The sequence below is a fragment of the Callospermophilus lateralis genome, chromosome 2 (genome assembly GCF_048772815.1).
Source record: "Callospermophilus lateralis isolate mCalLat2 chromosome 2, mCalLat2.hap1, whole genome shotgun sequence".
In the NCBI taxonomy this organism is placed as follows: Eukaryota; Metazoa; Chordata; class Mammalia; order Rodentia; family Sciuridae; genus Callospermophilus; species Callospermophilus lateralis.
In genome coordinates this window covers 123,441,104-123,461,449 of record NC_135306.1, presented here as the reverse complement: position 1 = coordinate 123,461,449, position 20,346 = coordinate 123,441,104, and the positions used below count along the sequence as shown (strand labels likewise).

At 30.7% G+C, this 20,346-nt stretch overlaps 1 protein-coding gene across 2 annotated transcripts in view; it reads left to right on the top strand.

The window, feature by feature from the left end:
• Dync2h1 (dynein cytoplasmic 2 heavy chain 1) overlaps positions 1-20,346 on the top strand; it is a 337,531-nt gene that overhangs the window by 144,362 nt on the left and 172,823 nt on the right. For both annotated transcript variants that reach the window (XM_076843827.2, XM_076843826.2), the window contains 5 exons: positions 22-185; positions 2,005-2,124; positions 2,656-2,790; positions 5,217-5,360; positions 11,164-11,253. In XM_076843827.2, coding sequence (XP_076699942.2) covers positions 22-185; positions 2,005-2,124; positions 2,656-2,790; positions 5,217-5,360; positions 11,164-11,253 — 653 coding nt within the window. The remainder of the gene's footprint in view (positions 1-21; positions 186-2,004; positions 2,125-2,655; positions 2,791-5,216; positions 5,361-11,163; positions 11,254-20,346) is intronic.

Genomic DNA, 20,346 nt, shown 5'->3' with positions numbered 1-20,346 from the left:
ATTTGTGTTTTTTTTAAACAGGACCACGTTATGTGGTACAAATAGGTGACAAGATTATTGACTACAATGAAGAATTCCGCCTTTTTCTATCAACAAGAAACCCAAATCCCTTTATTCCACCAGATGCAGCTTCTATTGTTACTGAGGTTAATTTTACTACAACAAGAAGTGGATTAAGAGGGCAGGTATGTAAAAATATAGTCATATATATATATATATATATATATAGTCATATATATATATAGTCATAATATATTTACGTTAGAGTTTTTTGTAGCTGTATATTTATTAGACATTGTGAATAGAAAGATATTGTATTAAGCTGATTAGTATTTAAACTTATGATTTTGAAAACAGTTTTGCTTATTTATCATCTGTATTGTATATTGTATATTTGAAGCTGATGCAACATAACTCTAATTTTATAGTCTTATTTCTGTCAGATATGGTAGATTTTGAGAGATGATTGGTTTGTAGAGATTAAGAAAACTTGCTTAATTTTTTTAAATTGGAAAATTGAAATACATGAAAGATGCAGTTAATTGACACATTCAGGTAATTGAGGGTTGTTGATTCCTGAGCCAATATTTTTAAAATCACAATCTTTGTGTTTTTAAAATTCAATTTATCTGTATATGTGTCATTAAATTTTATGGTTTTTGTGTGAATTTCAAAATGATTTTTTATGCCCAGGCTTTTATTTATATATATACTCATTTTTTTTTTTTTTTTTTTGCTCCTGAAAGATAAGATGTTGATTTCTTGAGTATTTTTCTTTTATTCATCTAATGATAGTGATTTTTTCTCTTGTTTGATTTATGTGAATGTGAATTTGCTATAAATTTTTCTTTATTGCAGTTTTTAAAACTTTTTTCAAAATATTATTTTCTTACTGTACCATAGGACTCACTGAATACATTTATACGAATGTATCTTTTGACTGAGTTGATAATAATTCTGACAGATAAAACATTGTAACAATCACTCTAAACTTGGCAGAATTAATTGACACAATTACTCCCTTCCATCTAAAAGCTCTCAAGGTAATTGCTAAAAGGTGCTATGTAGGCTTAAGAACTAAGGAAAGATGCTGTACAGCAGATTTTCAATTACGTATTTTATACCAGTGTCATTGGCTGTATTAATATTCAAAGTTAGCAATTTAAGCTTCTTTTTTTTTGGTACTGGGACTTGAACCCCATGGGTACTTAACCCCTGAGCCATAAATTTTTAAAAATTTTTATTTTGAGACAGGGTCTGGCTAAGTTGCTAAGGGCCTCACTAAGTTGCTGAGGCTGGTTGTGAATTTACCATCCTCCTGTCTTAGCCTCCTGAGGTGCTGGGATTATAGGAATGTACCATCATGCCTACATATTTTTTTACCAGCTCAACAGATAACAGTTTTAGCAAATATAATTCACATACCATACAATTACCAGTTCAGAGTGTATCATCCAATGGATTGTTAGTGGAAGTGCAAGTAGCTGTGCTTAAGAGTTTGAGGAGCAAACTCACCATTTTACTTTCTACCAACAATGTAGGAGCGTTCCATTTTCTCCATATTCTTGCTAATTCATATTAGTTATCTCTTTAGTAGAAGCTGTCCTTGTAGATGTGAAGTGATATCTCAATATTTTAAGTAATATATCTTGTTATTTTTTGATGTAACTACTTATCAATAGATGACTATTCCATAGTTTTAAAAAATCTAACTTTAGAACTAAATATTACTTATTGATTTGTTAATTACTATAATTTCCTACAGCTCTCTTATACTATTAAGCATTTTATTGATCAATTTAACTATTTATCTAATATCTTTTTCATCAGATATAATTGTGAAAGTGTTTCATGTTTAATTAAAAAGAATGAAATGAGGTAACATAGTACCATAATGCTTGAAGGATTTGGTCAATACAAGGCCCGAGTAGGAAGTTTTTTTTCTTGTTTTATGTTTTATTGTTAGGATTACCTTGCCCCCACTTTTCTTTTTTTCCCCCTTAGCTTTTGGCTTTAACCATTCAACATGAGAAACCTGATTTAGAGGAACAAAAAACAAAACTATTACAACAGGAAGAAGATAAGAAAATACAGCTAGCCAAGCTTGAGGAATCTCTTTTAGAGGTAAAATTGAGCTATTTAGTATATTTTTTATATTGCTTTTTCTCTTTAGTAAATAAAAATAACAGTGCCTTTTTAAAAAAATGAGTAGCACTTTCAGAATGTTTTTGTTTTCAAAGGTCTACAAATATCTAATGCTAAAATTCAAACAGAAAACAAGGAGATAGATTTTGGAATATAAGATCTTGAGGAATTACATTTGAGACAAGCAAATTCAACTAATAATTTTTTATACTGCCTTGTTGCATTATTTATCATATGTTCAGAATTTTAAAAAGTATTAAAAATTGGCATGAATTTATAATTTAATCTATAATTTTATATAGTTTTATTTTTTAGTAGATATGATAATGACATCATATAATAATATGCTATATTATTTGATATAGGATGACCCAAAGTATTTAAATTTTTAAAAAATAACAAGTTCCTATACATATTATCAAATTAGTGACAGTTAATGTGGGCTTCCTTTAATTGGTTATTTTAACATGTCTAACAATGTTTGTATTATTTTGTTAATTTTTTCTACAGACACTGGCCACATCCCAAGGCAATATTTTGGAAAATAAGGATTTGATTGTATCTTTGAATCAGACAAAAGCAAGTAGTGCACTTATTCAGGACTCACTTAAAGAATCTTACAAACTCCAGATTTCCCTTGATAAAGTAATTATTTCCTCTGTGATTTTCTATCAGGTTTTCTTAAATAATTATGTTAATATGATAGAAAATTCAGATCAGGGCTTGAGGGTAATGATTATGTCTAAGAAAAAAAGCCAAAGATAAACATTGGAGCCTTGGGTCTGATTCTTCTTATTATAGAGAGTCAGCTAAGATGTTGGGCTCATGGAAAAAAAAGACTGCTGGTCCACATACACTGGTGGGGTCTACTGATTTTTCACATGTTATCCAAGGTAGAGCTATAATGTTGTACTAAAATTGAAAATGAATACATTAAAAATGAACGTTAGGAGGCAACATCTTTGCCAATTGTGTAAGTGAGCTTTTTTTCTGTTACAAATGCCTGAGGTAAATGAACTTAAAAAGAGAAAAGGTTTATTTTGCTTACAGTTTTGGATGTTTCAGGCCATGGTCAGTTTGCTTATGGCTATGGGAAGTGGGAGAGGAAGGAAGAGTGGGAAGAAAGAACCAGGATACCATAATTCCCTTTGAAAACACTCACTCAATTCTCTAAGAATTCCCACGAGGTCCCACATTTTAAAGGTTCCACTACTTCCCAATAGTATCATGGTCTGGGTGCCTAACCTTTAACAAATGAGCTTTAAAGGGACATTTCAGATCCCAGCACTTTTAGGACTTTTCTTAAGATAAAGCCAGTTAAAGATACTAATGGAGTTTTAAACCATTATTTCCATTAAAAAGCATTTTTTTCCCTAGTCATTCTGTATCCCATCAGTGTGATGATCTGAACCATTTTCTTACCAATGGCTTTAAATTATTTTTACTTTATTCTTTTGATGTTTCCTTTAGCAAAGTTTCAGTCCTTTATCAGTACAATATCTTTTCCTTTCTTGCATTCTAGTGACTGATCTTTGTTGGAAATAAATGACCAGGGAAATAAATGTTTTTATGAATTTCCAGGCTCTAACCTGACATGAGCTCCAACTGATACATTTTAATTATCTTCCATTTGTCTTAATGACTTTTTCAGCTTTTCCTCAATATTTTTTATAAATTTTACACTTCTTTATTGCTGCTTTCTTCACTTGAGAAAGAGCTCTGTTGCAACCAGAAGTTGAGCAAATTTTATAGCTTGATTCCTATCTAGTCACCCTATTTTCCTTACCAAGTCTAAACTTTGCAGATTGCCAGTTGTGATTGCCAGTTTCTACCAAAAGGATTTTGAATTTTGTATGCCTTTTCTTACTTAAAGAAAGTAAGAGGGCTGGGGATGTGGCTCAATCGGTAGTGTGCTTGCCTGGCATGCGAGGGGTGCTGGGTTTGATCCTCAGCACCACATAAAAATAAAATAAAGATGTTGTGTCCACCGAAAACTAAAAAATAAATATTAAAAAAGAAAGTAAGAAAGTAAAAAATTATGTATCACTTAATTTTACCAGTATCACATTTTTAATTCCAGTGCTTTGATCATGACATGGAGGACCTCCTCAGAGTTCTAAGATCATTTAATCTTATGATCCTTCTATTTCTATCATTCTTTATTTTCTGTCAGAATGAAGGTTCTTATCATTATTTGATCTTCCTCTGCTTACATTAAGCTGTGCTATTAGATGATGTGCAAACCTGTTACAGTCATCTTCTTTTCTTGTTTTTTTTTTTCTTGACATGTCCCACATACTTGTCTCATAGTTTAAACTTTTCTCTGCTAGCCTAGTAGTTCCATGCTCTCTTGCATACCTTACCTAAACAGATTTTTTTAAAAAAAAATGTATAATTGCATTTTCTATTGTCTGATCCTGTTTACTATTCTATCTTACCCTCTTTCCCCAAGTACGTTTGGTCCTCATTAAGACTAATATATGAACTATTTTTAGCTCTGTTATCTTGAGGGGCAGAAAAGTATTTGAAATAATGTCTCCCCCCAATATTCATTTGTAAAAACCTAAATTCCTAATGTGATAGGATAAGGAGGTGGGACCATGGGCAGATGGTTATGTCATGAGGGTGGTCCCTCCTAGGTGAGATTAGTGCCCTCATAAAAGACAGTTGAAGGAACTTATTTGCCCCTTCTTGTTTGACATAGCAAAATCAACCGTTTCTATGAACCAGGAAATGGGGTCTCACTAAACACCAAATCTCCCAGTGCCTTAAGAATCTCAAATTTTCCAGTCACCCAAACTGGGAGAAATTAATTTCTATTATTTAAAAGCAGAACTAGTTTAGTGTATTTTGTTATAGCAGCCTGAATGGACTAAGATGTATATTGTCCTCAACTTCATAAAAATAGGAATAATAATGCTGTTTTTTGAGTTACAAATTTATTTGATTTGTTATCTTATTTGTTGTATGTGTGTGGAAATTTAAGACGGTGGCTATACATGTTCATAGTGGTCTGTAGGTGGCAGTAAAGCACTATACTAAAGTGTTTCCCCTTCTCCAATGATCCACAGGAGCGGGATGCCTATCTCCCTCTGGCTGAGAGTGCCAGTAAGATGTACTTCATTATCTCTGACTTGTCTAAAATTAATAATATGTACCGTTTTAGTTTGGCTGCTTTTCTACGACTTTTTCAACGAGCTCTGCAAAACAAACAGGTAAGCTGTTGAATTTGACCAATTGTGGTTGAATTTGACCAATCACTTTACTATGTACTTAATTTATAATAATAATTTTCTGATAAAACATGTAGAATTATGCTTCAGATGACCACATGTATTACTTTCAACATATATTTAAAATAAACCAGTTTCTTAATTCATTTTATTTTCTAAACGGTTCTAATGTAACAGTCTTTTGATGGAAACAATTTATGTTTTTAGAATAAATTAATAAGTAAAATATGATGATTAAAAAATCCAGTAATTAATAAAAACATAAAATAAGAAATTATCCACATAACCCCACTATATAGTATATATCTTTGTTTGAGACTATAATATGAAAGTATTGTTCTTAATAATGTGTACACAGTAATGTACTGCCTTAGGAAGCTTATATTCTAGTGGAGGGAAAGATATATAAAGGATACCATTGTTTTAAAGTAGCACACTGTAATTTAAAAAAATGTATACTATGGGCAACTTCCATGTCAATAAATAAATACATAACTGCACAATATTTTTAAGTGATAGGTTATCTCTGCGGAGTATCATAATATTAAAAACATTTTCCTATGTTCATGTCAGAAATTTTGTCAGGAAAAAACAGGGATGGCTTGTCTTTGTTTTACAATGTCTGGGGCCTCAGGCTGGAATGTCTTGAGGATGTGGTGGGGAGGGGTTTCACTTGCCCAGGTGGCTGGGATGGGAGGACTTCATAAGTAGGACTGCTTACTGCAGCACCTCTGTGCTAGGTTTGACTTCCTTACAGCACAGAGTAGATGGACTTGTTGTATTATACCTTGGGGCACCAAAGGGATATTCCAGTGAATGAAGTAGAAACCTTTTATAACCTAGCCTTAAGTTAGTGTTATTTCTGCTGTCATGTATTGGCTGAAACAGTCACAAGCCTGCCTGTATTCAAGGAGAATAGGAAGTAGACTTCACCATTTGATGGAAAGAACATTGAGTAATTTGGGGGTTATGTTTTAAAATAGCTGTAGACATTAATAGGTTCTTACCCCTACCCACCAAGTGTTTTCTTAAATTCCTAGACTTCATCTTGGCTGGGGTAAAAATGCACATTTGTAAGCTTTTTGACAAATACTAATTATCCTTCAGAAATATATGATTATTGGTGTATTAAACTGATTCAGTGAGGACTTTTTCTTAAAGTGTTAACAACATCTTAACAATAGGTATTTTATATCTTTAAATAATTGTTCGATTAAACAATTGAAAATTATTTCATTGTTTTTGTAAATCTTTGATCATTTGTAAGGCAAATATCACTTATAAAACAAATATAATATGATTTGATATTTGCATTTTTCTTCAGTGAATGATGTTTTTATATCATTTGTGTATTTTTCTTTATGTTAATTATAGAGTTTTAAGAGATTCTTATATATTAAGGGTCTAAAGTCTTTTTTATGTGCTACATGTGCCTTTTTTTATTTCTAAAATATTTCTGCAAAGTCAGTTACATCAAAATTATCTTCTTGGTTTTTATACTTGGAATGAGTATGATATTAATGTTTTAAAAATATTTTAAAAATAAAAATGTTTATAAAATAAAAATGTTTTACAGAAGAAAATAAACTTTTCTTTTGATTAAATTAGGGAGCACTGTTCATATGCTTTTGAAATAATATTTTTGGAAGAGAATAAATTTTTCTCTCAAATAAATTGGAGCACAATTTCATGGTCAAGTAAATTTACTTAAATCTCTTTTTCAGGGGAAAGATTATTCATTTAATAAACATTATTGCAGACTTACTTATAACTTATAAATATATACCAGACATTCCAGGCATTGTGCTAGGTTCTGGGAGTGTTTAGCAGAGACCAATAAGAAAAGCTACTCCTTATCTTCATTGGTGTGGAACATTTGATATTTTTTCCATCAGTGAATTATTTTATATATCCTTTTTTATTTGTTTATTAATCATGATTCTGTTATTAATTTTTTCCCACTAATGTATGTCATTCAAATTTGCTCTCACATTCAAATTTGAAATAAATTTCCATTTAATAGTGACCTTGTGCTTTGGTATAGCTTTTGTTAGCAAAAATTTCTCTACACAGTCGTAGTTCATGTCTTTAGTGTATTTTTTTCATTTCCTTTGGACAAACACTAGATTTTGGTCTTTAGGTTTAAAAAAAATAGTTTAAAACATTACCTTTAATCAAACTATTTATAATATTTTACTTTTGGAAACATTTTTACAAAATATATAGAATCCAATAAGGTCTATAAGAATTAATTTACAACATATGATTGATTTTATTCTGATTCACTGTGTCAGCAGATAAAACTAAGGATAATCATGCTTGTCTTTTACTGGGGACTGAATTAGAGCAAATTATATTCCATGTTTTTATGATTATGTCAAAATGTATCCTAATGTTACATATAACTAAAAAGAGTAAAAAAAATAATTATAAAAAATTTAAAAATTATATGATAAATTTATTTTTAATTCCTCTTTATTCTTTGGTCACAAAATATATATGTTAAAAAATTAGTAACTATATACTGTGGTATGAGAACTGATAAATAGTGTAGAAGTTCAATCAAACTCAGTAAGTATTAGTTGTTCTTTATGTTTTAGAAAAGCTAATCCACTTTCCTCAGTTATAATAGTACTGTAATAATATGTCCATTGATCAAATTTTACCCTTGTGTGTGCATATATGTGGGTGTATGTTTATGTGTACATTTCAATTTATTTTTAAAAAGTAACATAATTTTAAATATGTAGAGTAAAAACCGTGCTTTTCAGTGTTTTGTAAATGTAGATCTTATAGGTACTGTATTCTGTTTTATTTTTATTTTTTCTTATACTTTTTTTCATTTTTAATTGCTGCATTATAGTTATACATAATGGTGGGATTTTTACATATTCATTGTTATATGAATACAACATAACACTATAATTTGACTACTATAATTTCCTAACTCTGTTTTATAATAGAGTTTATTTTAGTGAATCTAAGTCTCAATTTCATAATTGATCTTTCTTAATAAGAGGAGCATTTGCTATATAAACTAGGAACAGACAATTCTTCTGGTTAGAACATGCTACCAACAACACCAGAAGTGTACACTTGAAGTATCTGGGTACAACTAATCTTCATTGGTGTGGACCATTTGATATTTTTTCCATCTCTAAATGATTAAAATTATTTTAGTAGGTTTATTTTGGTTGTTGTTGTTGCTGTTAGTTATAATCACAAGGAACCAAACAAATTTAATCTAATTATTATATCAGAATTGAACTTTATAAGACTTATTCTTCAAATACCTCCTGAAGTGAGAAGTAAAATTTACATTATAATGAGAGAAAAGTTCAGCTTATACAACCCTCATTTCTATGCCAAGCAATATTTTTCTTATTAAAAGAAATAGCCATTAGTGATATCCTTTCAAATGGTGGCAGTCATGTACATTGGAAATACCAAATGAGATAAAAAACTAGAGGTGTATATGAGTTTTTGCTGTATCTGTCTCAAAATTATTGTTATCCTTATTCAACCTGTAGTGCATAGTTCAGTATTGTTTAGGTTCTCATATTAAGGATGAGAAATATAAGATGATTTTGGTCATCTTATTTTGGGACTGAATGGATAATTATATAATACAAGTAATTTAAATGGCCTTAACCCAAATTGAAATAGTGTTTTTAAATTAATTCTTTTTAATTGTTTGTATTAGTATATTATAGTTATATATAATATTGAACTCATTTTGATGTAATCTTACATGAATGGAATATGAATAGCTCCACTTCAGTCCCCATTACTTTGTTTTTTCCTCCCCTCCTTCCTTATCCTACTCCCCTACCTCTACTGTACTAGTTTTCTTTCTATTTATTTACAGTTTTTTGAATTGGTGCATTATATATATGTATATATGGTGAAATTTACTGTGGTACATTCATATATATTCATTGCATGTTTTTGTCCATTTCGTTCTACAGTTTTTTTTTCTTTTTTTCTGCTTCCTCCCCTTCTATTCCTTTCCTCTATTCTACTGATTGCTCTTCCATTTTCATGGGTTTCCCCCACTTTTTTCCTCTTATTTTGCACTAGTTTCTGCATATAAGAGAAAATAATTGATACTTGACTTTCTTGATCTGGCTTATTTAATTTAGCTAGATGTTCTTTAGTTCTATCCATTTATCAGCAAATGCCATAATTTCATTCTTTTTTATGACTGAATAAAACTCTATTGTGTAGATATACCAAATTTTCTTTATCCATTTGTCTGTTGTTAGGCACTTGGACTTGTTCCATAATTTGACTATTGTGAATTCCACTGCTATAAATATTGATGGGCCTGTGTCATTCTAGTATGCTGACTTTAGCTTTTTAGGATAATGGTGGTTCTAAATTTAGTCTTTTGAGTAATTACCATACTGCTTTCCAAAGTGGTAATACTAATTTGCAGTCCTACCAAAAATGTATAAATTTATACAAAAATGTAACTTTTATCCTACATTCTTGCCAGCATTTATTATTGTTTGTATTCTTGATGATTGCTATTCTGAGTGAGATGAAATCTCAAAGTAGTTTTGATTTGCATTTTCCTGATTTCTAGGGATGTTGAACATTTTTTAAAATATATTTGTTGGCCATATGTATTTCTTCTTTTGAGAAGTGTCTCTTCAGATCTGTTTTCCATCTATTGGTTGCAATATTTAAGGGGGGAGTTTTTTGTTTTAATTTTTTATATATTCTGGGTATTAATCCCCTCTCAGTGGAGCAGCTGGCAAAGATCTCCTTCCATTCTGTAGTGTCTCTTATCACACTCTTATTTCCTTTGCTGTGCAGAAACTTTTTAATTTGATGCCATACCACTTATTGATTCTTGTTTTTATTTCTAGAACTTTAGGGGTTTCATAAGGAAATCAGTGCCTGTGTCAATATGTTGGAATGTTGAGCTTATATTTTCTTCTTATAGTTGCAAAGTTTCTGGTCTGATTTCTAGGTCTTTGAACCACTTTGAGTTGATTTTTGTACACGTTGAAAGATAGAGATCTAGTTTCATTCTTGTACATGTAAATATCCTATTTTCTCAGGACTATTTGGTAAAAAGGTTGTCTTTTCCGCAACATATGCTTTTGACATCTTTGTCAAGTATCAAATGACTGTGTCTGTTAGAATTTGTTTCGTCTCTTCTTTTTTCTTTCACTGGTTTTCATGTCTGTTTTGATAACAATAGCATGTTGTTTTTGTTATTATACCTCTGTAGTATAATTTGAGATCAGTTATTGTGGTGCCTCCAACATTGTTTTTCTTGCTCAGGATTGCTTTGACTATTATGGGTCTTTTATTGTTCCAAATAAATTTTAGGACTTTTTTTTTTATAGTTCTGTGGAGAATGTCATTGATATTTTGATGGGGATTATAATGAATTTGAATAGCACTTTTGGTGGTGTGGCTATTTTAGCAATATTAATTCTACCTTAGATAGTGTTTTTGATGCTATGAGAATCAAAATGTTATGGGTGAAATTTAATTAATTTTGTTTTTGGGGGAATTGGAGTACATAAGAGTTCAATATCATTTATTAAAAGTTTTATACATTTTAGAAAAACACATAAAATTTTATATTAGTGTATAAATTTAATTCATTTATTTGTTTAGTCCTTTGGGTTTGATGGGCAAAAGATGCTATTTCAGAATCAGTTTTGTGTCTGGAGAAATAATTTATAAGAATGATTAAACTCTGCAGTACCTTTTAAGTGTAATAACTTTCCTAATGCTCTTTCAATTATTAAATTGTAATCCACAGGTGTTTGAAAATACAGAACAGAGAATCCAGTCTCTTATAAACTCATTAAAACATATGGTATATGAGTATATATGTCGTTGCCTATTTAAGGTAAGAAGCATTATATTTTTTCACATATAATATACTATATGAAGCCAGTGTGGTGGCATTGTTCCAGCTACTTGGGAGGCTAAGTGAAGAGGACCACTTGTACATAGGAGTTCATGATCTGCCTAGGCAACACAGTGTGACCCCAATTTTAAAGTATATGTGTATATTTGTGTGTGTGTGTGTGTGTGTGTGTATACACACACACACACAAATTACTTCATTCTTGATTTTTTATAGAGTTTACAGTTATATAACCATTTAACCACTAGAATTGGCCTTTTTGCCATTTTCTCATTATATTCATTGCTTATTGGAATATCTTACGACATTCCAGGATTTTGTGAGGTGAAAAGGGAAGTGAGGAAGGGAGAGTAAACACTTGGGTTAGCTGCCTTGGCTCTGAACATTTCAGTAAAAACAGATTGCATATTATCTAAAGGGTTTCTTATCCTCAACCTCTGATATTTTGGGCACATAATTATTTGTTACGTGAGGGGTGTCATGTGCATTTTAGAACATTTAGCAGCATTCCCGATCTCTGTGAATGAATGCCAGTAGGACTTGCTCCCCTTGGCTCCCCATTTGTGAGAATCAAAACATGTCTCTAGACATTGCCCAGTGTCCCTTGGGTCGTGGGAACAAAATTGTTTCTCATTGCTAACGTTATTAGGTAAACTAATACCTGCTTCTGAGTTAGGAGGAGTTGGAGTAGGTTGTTGTGGAAGCCTTCATATTATGAAGGTTCCAGAGAAACATGCAATAAATAAAATTGTAGGAAAAAAAAAAAAAGAAACTTTTGACCTTTAGAGAAAACATGGAGAATTTTCATTTAGGATTAAAAAAAAAAAAAAGTCTTTGAGTGTAGCTTAAGACATAATGTTAAAGAAGAGCTTCATAAAGGCAGTTAACTGAGTTTGAGAAATAGTTATCATGGTTCATTTATAAAAAGACTTAGCAAATCTTGAAAATTATCAATTTTTTTTAGAAAGGAACATTAATTTTTATTTTTTAAGAACTTTATTTGAGACAATAATTTTTAAAATATCTTTCAGTATTTTGACAAGGATTATTATTGGGAGTTCAAGAAATTATGCTTGAGCATTTCTGCAGAATTCCTTCTTTAATGGGAACTTGGATTTGTATTTTTCTTTTAAAGGTCTTATAATTAGTTCACTATGATTCTAAAATTCACCCTTTGGGTCTCAATTTTTAACTTGTATAAAATGTTGAATTATAAGCAAGTAATATCAATCTAGTTTATCACTAAAATGGATGATCTTAGATAGTGGATAATCTTTATAGTGATAGTTTCATTAGTTATAATTCTTATGATGTCTATAACAGTTGTATAATATATTATCATGTAATAATTATTTTTTATCACACAAACTTAAAAATATTTTCGAAAGGAGCTTCAAACTTATGGAACTGTAATAGAAAAAAACCCTAAAGATTAATTTGTTTGTTATAGTCCATTTCCTTTCTCTTTTGTATTCTTATTTATAAAAATGTAGTTTTAAAAAACTTATTATATACTTTGTTCTATAGCTTCTCCTTTGTTACAATAGGTCCTAAAGAATTTACCATAAATATAAATATGTTAACCTCATTATTTTTAGTGATTGTATGCCATTCAAAAATGTGGCTATACAGGTTGAATATTCTTTATTCACAATCCTTAGGATCAGTGTTTCACATTTTGGAAACAGTGAGAAGTTTTGTTTTTTTTTACCAGTTAACTCCCACCCATTGAGTGATTAAAGATACCTCTTTCCTTGTATAATTATTAATCTTGAATGGTATTAGTCTTTTTAATTTTTACCATGCTCTGGTTTATAAATGTTGTCTTACTTTTTTTTTTTTTAAATGTCTTTTCTTGTTTTTAAAGTTTTTTTTTTTTTAACTCTCTTCCCTTATCCTTCTGTATTTCTCTATTTTTCTTAATATTTTTTAAAAAAAGCTTTTGCTTTATATAGAGCAAGTCCACTTTATGGTAATTATGGTCTTTAAGTTTTATTTTTTAATCATTGAATTTACTTATTTTTATTTCTATTTATTTATATGAGAAAATTTTTAATGATATGTTAATCATTTTTATTTTCTAGCTAATATATTAAATTATAGTTTCATTTTGGTCATTCTCAGTAGTAATGTATTTAATGCTTTCCTATTTTCCTTCCTAAGACCTCTACATTAAAATAGACTGTGATTTATAAAAATGTCAAGGAGCTATTATATTAATCTGTTCCAAATTCTTTTGGAAAGTGGGTATGTTATAAATAAATCTTATTCCTAAATAGTGCTTTAGGTTTAATGATATCATCCTTCATATTTTTTCCAAATATTAGTAGCTTTTTTGTTAGTTTCTTATTTCTAAGCTATATATCTGTATTTTAGTTTATATAGTTTCATTTTATTTTTAGCAATACATTATCTTTGCTAATGAGGTTTAAGTCCTATGTTATATTTTGCAAAGTAATTAGGGAAGGATAAGTATTTAGTATGAACATGTTTTGACATGTCAGTGGAATATAGTTAGGGTTACTTCTTTGAAATCACTTTGCTTTTTAAAAAATACATTTAAGTTAGACTAAGGCAATGTTTTGTTATACTGAGAGAGAGGCTGAGAAGCTTTACTTCCTTAATATTTTAGTGCTCAATTGGAGTTTTTCATTACCTATATTGAGTTTCTATTGTGAACAGTTAAAATCATAAAAAGACAACTATGCAAACTGTGGTTTGCAGTTCTTAGGTCATGTTTGTAATTGATGATGTAATATTTGTTGTGTAAAATTCATTTCTGTTTGAGTAACATTCAACCTATACAGCATGAATGAAGTATTCCATAAAGTTTCAAAAGGAATAAAAATTCAGAAAGCATATTAATCCAAAAGCAATGAGGTATTTCTCAAGTTTTGGAATTATAACTACTGAGAATGGAACCATTTTCAAATTTTTGTGAAAGCTTTTGGGATTTAGCAATCAGTGTAGTATTAAACTGCCTGCCAGAATTTCTCTTGTGCTGATTTAGCTGTTGTGTTGGTGACAGCAATATAGCAACAATATATTTTTGAAATAGAGACAGACTAGGATTATTAGCATTCTCATCACAGTGAGCTGAAAGAAAGTTGACCTGGAATAGAAGAATGATTGACTTGTTTTATGGTAGAAAATTTAGACTTTTAACTAACCCAAGTAGAGAAAACTATCTAGTAATTTCAGCTTAGATTAACCATGTCATTATTTTTTTCTTCAAAATCAAAAAAAGTTTTTATTTCAGCTGATTAAGTATTTTAGAAAATTGAAATATTTGGTCATTGAAATATTTGGTTCCCTGAAACTTATGATTATTATAAAATTATGTACAAGTCAATCTTTTGCATGTCATTTCTTCCATTTCAGTTTGACCCAGAGTAATGGAAGCTATTGTGAAGTGTTGGTTTCAAGCTAGTGAATCAACAGAAGAGGGTTGGAAGGGAGGATTGGGAGGATATAGTCTTACTGTTTCTTCCTCTTTATGGAAGTATTAAAGAGATTTGAAAAGATATAAAAATAATTTCTCATGGGTTATGAAGAGAATTTTTTTCATGCAAACTCCTTGACTATTTTCTAAATAGCTCACTTTACCTTTCTTTTCAAACGAATTTGCTTATTGACTGAGTAAAATTCAGGTGGACACTATTTTAAAATAAAATATGAATAACATCTCATTGTTTTAATTTTACAATTCATTTAATTTTTATATTTTTTCCTATCAATGTGTTTTGTTATATTAAAAATTGGACATTTTCTCACTGGATGTTTAGACATGAAATAACCTGTGGTGATTATAATGGTTCTTGATAATTGAGATAATTTTTTTATACTTCAATAGCTTTTAAACTTTCAATATCAAATCTAACCATTTGAGTTTTTTGAACATATATTTAATGTGCATAGAATTGCCCATTGAAATGTATGATTTAGCTGTAAGCCCAAGTGCAAGAGCTCAAGTTCTGTGCTATATCATCTCCTTTCATTAAAGTGAGACTTTTCTTTCTAAAGTAGTATATACTTTTCATTAAATGTTTGATGAAATTTATGCAATAGAAATAAAATAAATGAATTGCTTATATTTTCAACTGTTTCTTAGTCTCTAAGAATCATGGAATTTATGGAATATTTTTTAGAGTAATTTTTTCTAACATCATATATAGCATATCAGTTCACTACATATGAGGTAGTTATTATTCATCACTTTTTGATAAATGCCTTAAATATTTTGCCATTTATTGCTTACAATAGTCCTGTTATACAAAGGAGGACACTACTAGATTTAGAAATAATAATCTTTTGTTGCTCAGATCTAGAAAATGTTGGAGTTGGAATTCAAATTCATTCTACATGATGTTTAAGATATCTTGCTAATAGGATGCAGATGAAACAAACCACTATATCTAGAAATGTGATCTTGATCTCAGGTATAAAGAGGACTTTGAAGATTTCTTCACATCATATTAATTGTGATCTAATACTTTACTTTATGTGTGATATAATGGTTTGGGAGAAATTATTTATACCACTCAGTGGCCTTTTTTTCTTTTTTTTTTTTCTTCATTCAGCCAGTTATTCAAGTAGATGACCAGTTGAGATGTTACTTTTATCTACTCCCTTTTCTATTAAAATGTTTTCTAATAGAACCATTATTTCAATGGAATGAATAATGAGGGATTTTGGGATCGAGGATGGCCAGCGTCTCATTGAGGGTTCTTCTGCCCAGAGGAGACCAAGCCACCCTAAATCTTAATATCTCAAATAATTAACAAATAATAAAACACAAACACTGAGAAATATATTTATAAACATTGAAGCCCCTGATAGATCTAGTCCACATGGGTTCTTGAACTAGACAAAGAAAAAATGGCTCTGGTGGTTTATTTAAGAAGATACATCAAAGGCAGGGATAAAGTTTCAAGGGCCTAGTCTTGCTTCATGATGTCTTGTAGTCAGCAAGTTGGTTGACATCTCAGCAAGTCCCACCCTTCTCAGGAGCTGTGTGAGACCTTAGGCAGAGCTTGATGGGGAAGTTCACCTGCACCAGGCAGTCAGTCCTTGTGAGGGGTGCCCCAGAGAATTCCCAGTCCCAGACTTATTCCCTCAGGAGGCTACTATGCACAACAGAGTCCACACACAAGCCCACAGATGGCTCATGACAGAGGTACAGTAACACTGAATTAAAATGTATAATTTTTTTGTTCAGAGAAGCAAAGTAAGTCAAGAATTTTTAAAGACACCAAAAATATGCTCTATTTTGGATGTTGATAGGTTTAAAAAACATTCAAAAAATCCTTAAGCCTGATTTATTATTCATTTATAATTTTACTTCAATTTAATTGGAAATAATGCTTCTATGTGCTCGTACTCATGTTTTTTTTCTCCCTGCTCTCTTTCTCTGTAAACTGTGGTTTTAATTTTATTCTTGAATCATTATTTTTACTAATAGCATTGTTGTTAAATATTTTGGTTAAATATATTCATTTGTACAACCAGGCAACTAGACAGGTGGTACAAGACTTTTTGCTGGTATTTCTGACTTTGAAAATCATGGAAGAAAATCTTGGTTGGCCTGGCTTAGGCCATGTAGCACTCTTGTGTCACTTTCTGTGAAGTGATATAATATGATTGACAGCACTATAATTGCCTTTATCCCTAAGGCCAGGATGTCTTCTGTGACCAGAAAGCAGGAAGAAGGGTAATCACCCTTACTCATTTATTGACCAAATACTTTGTGTGCCAATTTTTGACAGTACTTTGGAATTGGGTGCAGTAATAATTAGCAATGAGTTTACAGACTCCAGTGGGTAATCTGAGGATTATAGAGTGGTAGAGACTTCCTTCACTCCATTAACATTGGGAGACTACTTTGTTCTAAAGTTAAAAGAGAAAAAATAGCTCAATAAATGTAATAATTCTGTAAGTTTGTGTGTATAGATTTATAAAGAGTTAAGTGCATAATTAAAAGATAAAGACTTTAAAATAATACACTAATTGTCTTATCTTACTCATTGTATATTTGTTTACCTTAAACTATGAATGTTATAATCATAAAATATCCATTAACTTGTAAAATAAGCATCTCAGTGACTTTTCTAGCTTATCACTTTTGAACCCAAACCTGAATTCTGACCTTCTAATACCAAAGAATACTACACATCTCTCAGAAGATGTGCCTTGAATTGCTTTTTAATAGTATTTTAATTCACTTAGTAGCTGTTTCATGTACATTAGTTGGTTATAACTTTCTTTTGACTACATCTTGCATTTTTGCTTAGTGCTTCTGATTTTTATATTTTTAGGGCTTATTTATTCATTTTGCGCTTATTTTCATGTTATAGTTGTGAATTCCTTTTAAACTATTTTTTAGAGTGGTTTTAGAATCACAGCAAAATTAAACAGAAAGTAGAGTCTTCTTCTATATTCCATGCCCACATGTACCACCCAACCTCCCTCCCACTATCAAAATACTGCACTAGGCCGGTACATTTCTTATCAGTGAACCTACATTGACATATCATTTTTAACTAAAGTCTATTAGTTTAAATTACGGTCCTTTTGTGATGTACCTTCTGTGGGTTTTGATAAATATAAATGATATACATTCACCATTTAAGTATCAGACAGAGTAATTTTAATTGCATGAGCCACCTTTTCATCTTTCCCCTCTCTCCTTAACTCCTGGCAAACAGTGATCCTTTTATTATAATTTTGCCTTTTTTAAAATGTCATCTATTTAGAATCTTATTATGTAGCCTTTGCAGATTGACTTCTATCATTTAGTAATGCACATTTAAGTTTCCTTTTTCTTAGTGCTAAATAATATCCCATTGTCTAGTAGTGATCAAAATTTGTTTATTCATTCACCTGCTGAGGGACATTTGTTTGCTTCTGAGTTTTAGTTTCTGAACAATGCTACTGTTTTTGTGTAGATATGAGTTTTCAGCTCTTTTAGGTGAATACCAAGGAGAGCAGTTGCTGGATTTTCTGGTAAGAATAAAGTTTCGTTTTATAAGGAATGGCCAAATTGTCTTCCAAAGTGGCTGTACCATTTTGTATTCCTACCAGCAATGAATGAGTGTTCCTGTTTCTACACACCCTTACCAGCATTTACTATTGTCAGTGTTTTGAATTCTGGCCATTCTAACAGATGCATGGGAGTATTTGCTTTTCATTTGCATTTCCCTCTGATGTAATGTGGAGCATCTTTTTTTATGCTCAATTGTTTATTTATATTTATTCACTTAATCAAGGCACATCTATTGAGTACTTGTATGTATACACATAAATATCTAACATGTTGTTATAAAATAAATCATACTTTATTTTTCAAAATACTGGATCTGGAGAACAGGGGTGACAAATACAACTTAGAGGAGAAGTTTTTAACACGGTGTTTTCAGAGGTTCAGTCCATGGTCAACTGATTCCATTCCTTTGGGCCTAGATAAAATAAAGCATGGCCAATGGGTGCAACAGAAGAATGCTGTCAGCTCATGACAGCGAGTTAGCAGAGAGAGATTGAGGAGCAAAAGACAAGGCACACCCTCAGTGACCTGTCTACAGTTACCACATAGTAATTCATTCAAGTTATGAATCCATCAAATGGATTACTTCACTGGTTAAGTTACAGTTCTCATAATCTAATGGTTTCACCTCTGAACATTCCTGCATTGCTATGTGAGCATTTTGGGGGATACCTCTGATCCAAATCATAACAGACTTACTAGTATTATTTCCAGGAGGATCTTTTAAAAAAATGTATCTTTTTCATATGTTATATCTAGAATTATTATATTTACCTTTTGTACGTTTATAATCACATACACATACAATACTGGATATGAAGTGCTATTTGCGATGTAGGAAAAGCCAAATATGGTATACATTAGAACTTGGTTGAAAGGACTGTACTTGAATAGATGATTTCTCTTTGTAAATAAGCATTTACTAAGTTTAATTTTTTTTCTTTTTTCTTTTGGCAATACTAGTGATTAAACTCAGTGGTATTCTACCAGTGAACAACATTCCCTTTTTAATTTTTTACTTTTGAGATGGGGTCTCACTAATTTGGCCTTGAACTTGTCATCCTCCTACCTCAGTATCCTGAGTTCACTGGGATTACAACCACATATCACTATGCCTGACTTTTACTGAATTTCTTTAAAAAACAGATAACATAAGCTTATATTAGAAAATTTGCAAAACATATGTGAGCAAAAAGAAAACAAAAATGACCTATAATCTCAAAACTGAAGCACCAATAAACATTTTATTATCCTTCCAATTTATTTTTTGAAGGTATGTAATATAGCCATATATGTTTATATAAGCATACTCCTTCTCTTTTGTCAAAATAGGCCATGCTGTGTATTCTGTTTTGAATATTATTCATGATAAATTTTTATTTTGAAGGACAATTTGGAATTGTGAATTACAGAGTTTGGACCCAGAATGTTGCCTTCCGAGTGACAGCCCATTTCATATCTGTCATTTAATTGGTCTTGATAGCTTCCACCATCTTAGAGTTCTTGTCTTCCAAGTTAAGTTGTATGAAGGCAATGGTGGTACATGTCTTCTTGTGTCCTAGGTGGGTCTTTCCCTTGACAATACTATAGGGCACCTCCATCTCATGACACAGGGCAGGTAAAAAAACAACCACCTAGAAGAAAGCAACACGATAGATTTTGAACACTCAGGTGATTTCAGTTATTACTCTTGTTATGAATGATATTTTAATAAATATCCTTATTTCTTATCTAGGAACACATAACATGATTCTTTTGCATAAATTTCTAGAAGTGAAGTTTCTTGATGTAGGGGCATGTAGAATGTTAAAAGGGAATAAAATTCTCTTCAGAATGTACCAATTTTATTCTTCCCTGCAATATAGACTGTCATTAATACTATGTGTTTTATAAAGGGCTTGGACTTAATATTTTTCTTTAAAATTATATCTTTTAATATTTAATGTAAAATTCCATGTGCTCTTAATAACAACCAGATAATATGAATATATGTATGAAGAAAGAGGTCTCCTTTACAGTTCCCCCTGCAACTT